Source organism: Gambusia affinis, linkage group LG07, assembly GCF_019740435.1.
Source record: "Gambusia affinis linkage group LG07, SWU_Gaff_1.0, whole genome shotgun sequence".
Classification (NCBI taxonomy): domain Eukaryota; kingdom Metazoa; phylum Chordata; class Actinopteri; order Cyprinodontiformes; family Poeciliidae; genus Gambusia; species Gambusia affinis.
In genome coordinates this window covers 817,452-826,949 of record NC_057874.1, presented here as the reverse complement: position 1 = coordinate 826,949, position 9,498 = coordinate 817,452, and the positions used below count along the sequence as shown (strand labels likewise).

The window sequence follows — 9,498 nt, the reverse complement described above, 5'->3', positions numbered from 1 at the left end:
ATTCATGCAAAACTCATAAATGACAAGTTTTCTCATTTAGACAAAAAACTCTAGATAAAACACGTTTCTTGCTACAAGAGGAAACGTTCCTGTTTAAACGAGTTTTGTATCTTATTGAAAAGAGAACATTGCTCATCATGAGATATTTATCCTGAATTTATGTCCTGGGCTTGGCAGTTAAACATTTGCCTACCCACGCTGTTTCTTCCAGATGTCAAACGTCCTGCAAAGTATGCTATATGTTTAAACAAGAACATTTTGGTTTTAATAAGCTATAAATCTTGTTATGATAAGTTTTATATCTTATTATAACAACATAGATTATTTTTATAACAAGAAACATCCTTATTTTAAACAAGTTTCACCTCGTTACAAAGAGAACATTTTTTAAATGTTTTTAAATGAGTCTTTACAAAACTCCGGAAAAAATCTATGTTATCCAGTCTTTCTATATTTATGACGGGTTAGGAATTAGGCAGGGTCCACTTGAAGCTGAGACTTCAACCTGTGTGACTAAATTTATGCAGTCATTTTTTGTTAATACAGATTTGAAAATATCCAGAAACAAATTTACTCTCTGTGCAAAAGTGAGTGAAGAAAAGACATTGTAGTTTGAAATATGCCTTTCATAAGACTCACTATTTTATACTCCGTGCGTATATTTTTAGTATTCAATGTGTGCGGACAGCGTTCACGAGAAAGATGCTTGCTTCCTGTTTTTACCTCAGAGTCATTTGAACTGCCGTTTAACACTTCATATTACGGTAAAATATGGACGCGAGATTAAACGGCAGTGAGAGCTTTTTGGTATAGCCCAGCTTGTTTGGGGTGAGTTGTTTATTTCCCTGTATATCTTTAAGTATCGTAACAGTGTCCTGAAACAGTTCGCCTGCAGCGCATGGGGCAGAGCAAACATTTTCTTTCAGCTGCTACACTGAACGTCACGAGGAAATACATCACACGTTAGCTTCCTGTACGCTAACAGGCGCTACAGCGGTTAGCTGTAGCGCCTGTTAAACTCCCTTTAAAAACCATTGGAACTATCAGAAGTTTTATGTCCGCGGCAAAATGTTTTGTTTCTTGGACAAATATTTAATAAATTACGATGCTGGTGGTCTATGTTTAATTTCGGGCTACTTACACTATTTATTTATAGATACTCAATGCTAAAAAGTTATTTTAAGCCTTCAGCTTAAGGTTTGCCAAGTGAACTGTCTGTATCAGGAAGATTTTGTGCTTTTTATGATAAAGCTAATGCCCGGGAAATGTGTTGGATATTATACGATGGAATACTTGTCCAAAAAAATTATTCGGCTCAAACCTTTGTCAGTACATAAAACCTCCTTTCATATGAGTTTTGGGAGTTACCATTATGTTTTCGGTATTGGGAAGAACGTCTAATAAGTAAACCATTCTCCTTAGAAAACATGCAATTTTTATCTATTGTGCTGTTCTGCTACACATAAGGTTTTGTTTACAATCTTCCCTGTTAGAAACACGTGTCTTCTGCAATATAACCACATTATCAACAACTGCGTCCTCCACCAGGTGGCGAGCTGGGTATTTAAAGTTTGGTGCCTTTAGTTGGAATGCAGTGAGTGAACTGATGATTCTTGCTGTCTTCACGCTGCAGATTGGTATTACATCATGATCACTCCTGCGTTTGACCTGAGTCAGGATCCAGATTATCTAACCATCTGCATCAGAGTGCCTTACACCAGAACGTCAGAGTTTGACCTGTTCATTGATGGGACAGATTTCAAGTTCTATGCAAAGCCCTACTTCCTTAGGTGAGTTGACTAATGTACTCTTACTAAAGCCCTATTTGCACTGCACAGTTGACCTGGGCTGACCTGAGCTGGCCTGTTGAGCATTTCTGCATTAGCACTTCCAGCCTGGTCCCACCTGCTCCCTGAGACCCAGAGAGCTGTGGTTCCATTCAGGCCAACCAGACAAGGCTGGGTTGGAGTCAGCTGTTGATGGGTGCTTTGGCTGCAGGGGTGGGACAGAGACGACTCCTCTTCTGGATCTCTGGGTCAGAGGAACGTTTATTTTGTGTTTAGACTTTCTCAATGTCTGATATTTTAACATAAGGCATCAAAAAATTCCTGTCATAATCTATTCTTACCTGTAAGTTTGTAAATGATAATAATGACCGCAGAAAACTTGCTAAGCCCAGTGGTCAGGGCACCAAGGCAGTCCACCATGTTTTTGTATTAAAAGATGTTAAGTAGACAGAAAAAGTAAAAATATTACTGGGTAATAATGTTACGGGAAAACATCGCCAGTGAAATGCTGTCTAATCCCACAACAAGTCTTAAAAGCAATAAATAAAAAAATACAATTAAAATGAATGTCAATTATTTGCACTTCTGTTTAATACAAATTAAGTCAGTGGCTCCATCAGGCCCCCAAGGCCTCAGGGGCCCATAAATGCTGATATTTTAACACAGACCACAGTTATATAAATGTAACATTTATTTATTGAGATTATCAATGCTGCTGAATTTGATTTAATGGTTTCATCATAAATAAATTAAAATAAATTAAATTGTTTAACATTTATATGTAAGATTTTAAGGAGCTGGCCAGTTTACTTTGTAAAAGTTCAAATATTCATAGTTAGATTGTTTTGTTACTACAGCTACATTCTGATGCTGTGAGTTTAATCTTTGAGTTTGAGCTCTGTTTGTTCACAAATACAAATTAGTAAACTGTAATTATAATTTATTACTTTATAGGTTGGCTAATTAAACTACTGCCCTTCTCCCAGATCTCATTAAATCTAACACAGAAGCTGTTAGAGGTGCTGGTGATTTTAGCAGGAAGAGGGACCCCTAAGTCAAACTCTGCTCCAGTCCTCATACAGTCTTGGACCGGCCCTGCATGATGAGTTAAATCTGCTGCACTGTGCGCAGAGATGAGCAAGATTTAATGTAATGCTTCTAATGTGGCTTTAGTAGCTCTTCCATTTCATGTCTTTTGAGTTTTTAATAAGCGCCACAGAAACTGTTTCGGTTTCTCGAGTTTATGGGGAAAGTTTTTTAGATCTTCCCATGACCACACGCTTAAACTCTGTCTAACTAAGTGGACAAAGCATTTGACATAGTTTAATGCTTTGTGTAACCGGAAAAATAATTCTAAAGAAAATAATAAAATAATATAAAACAAGTGTGATGCGTCACTATGAGAGTAGCGTGAAAGCTCCTCACTGGGCTGAACCTGCATGATGAGGTTAGTGCTGGTTCATTAACCTCCGGCTAACCGGGAACACAGACATAAACTTTGCAGGGTTAGACAGAGCCACACGCTGGGCAGCGTATTGAGATGTAAACGGTGCATAATTGTTTGTTCATAAAGATAAATCACTCTCACTAATCCCTCAATGTGCACGTCTGAAAGCGTGACTACAGGTTATTCCTGCAGTTCACAGAGAGCTGCGCAACCAGAGCTAACGCAGTGGGTTTTAAACTCGTACCGCAATGTGGAGTTCGCCAAAGAAAAATATTTCCTCACAGGGGGTTGATGTAAATATCCATATAGGTCAGCCTGTGTCCAGTTTGAGAGAAAGGAGGCGCGCTTAAGAAATCAAGCAGTGGCAGTGCAGGCTGCAACACGCAGAGGCGCCAGCGATGTGATTGGTCCGCTCTCCCGGCTTTAAATGCATAAACTATCAATTTATCTTCTGGGAATAAATTTGCTCCGCTGGTGAAATACTCAGAGCAACAGAGACGCTTGCAATCTGGATTAAATTAATGACAAAAAAAATAAAATAAAAACATATATGTATATATATTTTTTGATTATTAATTTTTCTAACAAAAAGAAGTAACTCCTCCTCCAGGAGGGGAATCCCACAAGCCACAGCGGTAGTTCAGCAGGACCAGATAGAACATGATGAGATTCTTTTTCTTTTTTTTTTAGTAGGATGAGATAAATTCTTCTTTCAGATTCTTCACTGACAACCATGTACCAAATCAGCTGGATGGGACAACCAAGAGCAAAACTGCTCCACGGTATCTGGGTAGATTGCCTCAGCAGCTTCATCATGAATTTGATTAACATGAAGGTCCCATCCGCCTTTGACATCGTACTCCACTCAATGCAAAACAACCAGGGCCAAAGTGCAGTAGGACAAGGCCAGGCCAGGCCAGGCCCTGCAGTGCAAAAAGGCTTCAGATATAACTTGCATGTAATGTCAGCTGTGATTGATTTTAAGTTTGTTTTTTTGTGTTTTGCCGATTTTGGTTCTAATATACAAACTCTTATTACTGTTAGATTAAGTCTTCCTGGAAGAATTGTTGAAGATGGAACAGAAAAGGCTACGTTTGACATTGATAAAGGTGGGTCGGATCATTATTGAAATAATGCGTTTCAATCATGAAAAACTTGCAAATTTCTGGTTTGTTCAAAGTCTCTCTGCTCAGATTATTCCAAAAACCAAGCATGTATTGCAACATTTGTTACATTTCAGTTTGATTTCTCACTGCACTGTCAAATCAACCAAACGAAAAACCTGCTCCCCCCTCACCTGTCGTGGTGCTGCACCAAGAACAATTGAAGGAAACAACACAAAAACCTCTGAAGAAGACACTGAGCTTGATTTTTTTCTTTGTAAAATGGAGTGGTGTTGAATTTTAGCAGTTGTAGGACTTCTCCTTCCTCTTTGGCAAAAGACCACAAATCATTTCTCCTGCTGCCAGTATCACACATTTGTTTTGGCTATATTTACCCAGAATGCTCTGTGCTATAGTTAACTTCCTGCTCTTGGAGTGGTCTCCGGTCCACTGGGCGTTCACATATGCATTTGAACTGTGCCAGAGCATTCATACCCCCCCAAAAGAACTGGAGTTTCTAGGGAAACAAACTAGAGTTTGATTAAAGCAGACTTAACAAGGCTGGTGTGAATGCACGTTTAGTGCATTGGGGCAGAGTAAAGAAAAGCTTTAATGCACAGCCCAAGTTCAAAGCTTTTGTTTAACCACTGTTGTTGTCATTTGTTACATTCCAACAAGATTCTGGGACAGGGCTTTGGCTGCTTTTAATGATTGGTCCTTGGGGCATCACTATCTTGTCCCAAGGCTGAATGGCTGATTTGGTAAATCAGCCATTCTTAATTGACTTAACTGATCATGTTATTCCACTCATTTAAATGCTCACTGGAACCTTCTGTGATGCTACAATGGTTACTAGCTGGGGGCAATCTGTAGTGTCTGCTTTCAGTGTAACAAAGCAGATACTGATCTGATAATGGATCACACATTACCAGATCATATGTGACTTTTCATTTTCTTTTTTATTAGATATGTTTTCCTTTTTTATATATAATATGTATTTGAATTTTAGTGTCATATAATTATTTCTGACATTTGTATAGTAGTGTCTGCCTTCTTCATCATTACATGTCTTTTACCCAAGTGTCAGCATATCTGCAGTTAACAAAATGTCAGTATGAGCCTGCAATGTTTGCTAATAAAGCTTCTGCTAATGAGTATCCTTGTTTAGTCTTCTAATGAGCAATCATTAATGTCCCGCTTCGAAGGCTCTCCATTCTTAAGCAATTAGTCACCTTCTCTTGCAAATTGGTTTAAGCTCTAACACTTGGGTGCATTGAAATTTTATGAGATCTTTAAAGCGACCATCTCTGTGGTGTGGCTACATTGTTGAACTCATCAGTCATGTTTGACCTTTTTAGTTATATAAGCAGTCTACTTCAAATGAATGAGCTAGTGTGTTTTTAAAGTCAGTAAAAGTATTGTAGCTACTCCATATGATTCTGAAATTGTACATACAAAAAAGAAAAAACGGATCCTCAAAAGTATTATAATTGTGCAATTTTTGTAATTCCCCAAAAAATTCTGTGAAAATTGTAGGTTCGTTTTGCAAAGTTACAAATGTGTTATGCATATTCAACTTTACCTGGACATTGCAAAACTGGTGCTGGAAAAACAACTTAATGTCACAGAAAACTGTTTACTCATCAGTGGTCATTCACTGCTCTGGGGGGAGGAGCTGTAGCATAGCAGAGAGTTAGGGGAACAGTGTCAGCACTGTGTATACGAGCTTGATTGACAGCGCTTAGACCGTCTTCCTGGCTCTGATTTGTTGGCTCTGACTGGGTGTATTTCTGCAAATGGCAGTTGGATCACAGGTAGGAGGCAGAGAAGCTGGATTTTTTTCTCATTTTATCTGTCTCATATTGCATACTGTCATGACATAGTGACAGTTTTAACAAATATGTCAAAAATACAATTAAAAAAGTTACCTACTGCAGCTTTAATTTCTATTTGATATTTTTAATTAGTGCCAATACTACTACTAAAACAGCAATAGCCATTTGTTTTCCTAAAAGATCTTTACCTCTAATCAAACTTTGAAATTCCACCAAAGCTTGCCAACCTTCATCCATCCAGCATAATGAATGCATGCAATGATGATGGCTAAAACCTAACTTTATCTGCTGAACGTCTGGCTCTTTCTCAGTTTGTTGCAGCCTGAATCAACGGCATACATGTCAACACTTTATAGAAACGAGAATATATTGTCTTCCTTCAGTAATTGAATCCACATTGGCAACTTGGCTGCACATTATATTGTCAAGCTGGAAATCCTCTGTTTTATAAAACTACCCCGTATCTCTACCAAGTCATCAAATTAATCTTATGCTACATTTAATTAACAAGCAATCTTCCTGGAAGTGTGCTTACATAAATGTATCCTGGATGTTTGGATCTTATTTCTCTGGAGTTCTTAAAGGGTTATAATTCACCTTCCATGTTCCTTTGCTGTAGGTGTTTTCACACTTAAGGCCCCTAAGGAAACAAGAGGGGAGCACTTCGGAGGGCTTCAAATGCTCACTAGTCTCCTCGCACCAAGAGGCTCCCGATCAGCAAAACCTCTGGTGGAAGATTTGAGTGCTGGTGAGTCCCAGAATTATTCTATAGATTTGCTGTGTTTAAGAAGTCATTTTTGAATTCAGGTAAATGTTGCAACATTTGACTGTTGAGGAATTGAACTTGACTCCTTGATCCTTGGAAACAGGCAGGGAAACCACAGGAGATCGATCAATCAATCAATCAATCAAATTTTATTTGTATAGCACATTTCAGCAGCAAGGCATTTCAAAGTGCTTTACATCATATCAAACACAATGCAACATAGAATCAACAATCAAAACACAACATTAAGTCAGGTTCCATCTATAAATTTGTAATTGATTACATTTCAAATACAATCCTAAACAGGTGGGTTTTTAGTCTAGATTTAAAGGAAGTCAGTGTTTCAGCTGTTTTGCAGTTTTGTGGAAGTTTGTTTTACATTTGTGGAAAATAGATGCTGAATGCTGCTTCTCCTCATTTGGTTCTGGTTCTGGGGATGCAGAGCAGAACCAGGACCAGAAGACCTGAGAGGTCTGGAAGGTTGATACAACAATAGCAGATCTTTAATGTATTGTGGTGCTGAGCTGTTCAGTGATTTATAAACTAACAACAGTATTTTAAAGTCTATTCTTTGAGCTACAGGGAGCCAGTGGAGGGACTTTAAAACTGGTGTTAGGTGCTCTATCTTCCTGGTTTTAGTGAGAACGCGAGCAGCAGCATTCTGGATCAGCTGCAGCTGTTTGATTGATTTGTTGGACAGATCTGTGAAGACGCTGTTGCAATAATCAATGCGACTGAAGATAAACGCTTGGATGAGTTTCTCTAGATCTGGCTGAGACATTAGTCCTTTAATCCTGGAAATGTTCTTCAGGGGATAGAAGGCCGACTTAGTAACTTTCTTTATGTGGCTCTGGATGTTCAGGTCAGAGTTCATCACTACTCCGAGGTTTCGGACTGATTGCTGGTTTTTAGTTTTAATAACTGAAGCTGTGCACTGACTCTAGATCAGGGGTGTCAAACTCTAGTCCTCAAGGTCCAGCGTCCTGCAGTTTTTAGATGTGCCACAGGTACAAAACACTGGAATGAAATACCTCCTCCTTATGTAGATCAGTTCTCCAGAGCCTTGCTAATCACCTAATTATTCTATTCAGGTGTGGTGCAGCAGAGACGCATCTAAAAGTTGCAGGACACCGGCCCTTGAGGACTGGAGTTTGACAACACTGCTCTAGATCGTTCCTCTTTAGGTCCAAAACTAATAACTTCAGTTTTGTTTTTGTTCAGCTGAAGAAAGTTTTGGCACATCCACACATTTATCTGTTCTAAGCATCTGTTCAGTGATTGGATGGGTTCGGAGTCACCTTGTGACATCGTAATGTAGAAATCCATGTTCTTTATTTACATAAACGTTCAAACCAGTTAAGCACTGGACCAGAGAGTCTGACCCAACTCTCCAGTCGATTCAGTAATATGTCACGACCAACAGTGTCGAAAGCTGCACTGAGGTCCAACAGAACCAGCACTGTGGTTCTCCCACAGTCTGTATTTATATGGATGTCATTGAACACTTTGACTAGGCCAGTCTCTTTGCTGTGGTGAGCGTGAAAACCAGACTGGAAGGAGTCAAAGCAGTTGGTTATCGTTAGGAAGCTATTTAACTGTTTACACACAGCTTTTTCAATAACTTTGCTGATGAATGGGAGGTTGGAGATCGGCCTGTAATTCTGCAGTAGTGATTTGTCTAGATAGTTCTTTTTTATCAGTGGTTTGATTACTGCTGTTTTCAAAGCCTGGGGAAAATTGCCTGATGAGAGTGATGAGTTTACTATTTGGATCAGATCAGTAGCAACAACAGGCAGGACTTTCTTAAAGAAATGTGTGAGTAGAACATCCAGACAGCAGGAACTGGAGCTGAGTTGACTTATAATTTCCTCTAGGGTTTTATAATTAAGTATTTGAAATTGGGTCATTTTTTCTGTATTTGTTTTGTTTTGGCACAGCATTGATACTGACTTTATAGTGGATGTGCTGATTAATCCTCTGATTTTTTGAATTTTCTCTGAAAAGAAGCTGGAAAACTGGTAGCAGGCGATGGTGAGATGGATGAAGAAGAGTCTGACTGGGAGCTGGAACAGGAAGTTTACACAGATCGATCAGAAGAGGAGCTGGGAGCCATGCAGAAATATGGCTTCGCTAATCAAAGGTCCGGAGTGTTTGCACGATTGCAGGTTGGTTTCACGGAGAAACTATCCTAAATTTTAAATTTGGAGGTTTTATACAAACATATTTCTGCGATGCTGAATACCTTGAAGGAGGAACTCGGTGACGTGATTGATGTCAAGAACCCAGAGGAAACATTGGCATCCGACAGACGTCGGGCTCGGCTGGAGGCAGAGGCAATTGCTTTCTCTTCTGACCATTATTTGTGAGTAAAGATTATTAATCCCAAACCTTATTTTCTCTGTTGTTTGGAACTGCTAACATCTCTGTCTTTTCAGAGCTGACTTGTTTGAAGACGATGAGATAAATCGATTGCTGAAGTTTACACCATGGTGGTCTAAGCTGAGTCCTTCTATGGAGCAGAAAGGGGAATCTGGTGAGTTTATTTATTTTAACTTATGTG

The 9,498-nt window shown here is 39.0% G+C and overlaps 1 protein-coding gene across 1 annotated transcript in view; it reads left to right on the top strand.

Moving 5' to 3' along the window:
* The first annotated feature begins 701 nt into the window (after positions 1-701).
* shq1 (SHQ1, H/ACA ribonucleoprotein assembly factor) overlaps positions 702-9,498 on the top strand; it is a 50,805-nt gene continuing 42,008 nt past the window's right edge. Inside the window, exons 1-7 of the mRNA XM_044122264.1 lie at positions 702-828; positions 1,634-1,790; positions 4,279-4,343; positions 6,792-6,920; positions 8,943-9,103; positions 9,188-9,300; positions 9,374-9,471. Coding sequence (XP_043978199.1) covers positions 1,648-1,790; positions 4,279-4,343; positions 6,792-6,920; positions 8,943-9,103; positions 9,188-9,300; positions 9,374-9,471 — 709 coding nt within the window. The 5' untranslated portion in view covers positions 702-828; positions 1,634-1,647. The remainder of the gene's footprint in view (positions 829-1,633; positions 1,791-4,278; positions 4,344-6,791; positions 6,921-8,942; positions 9,104-9,187; positions 9,301-9,373; positions 9,472-9,498) is intronic.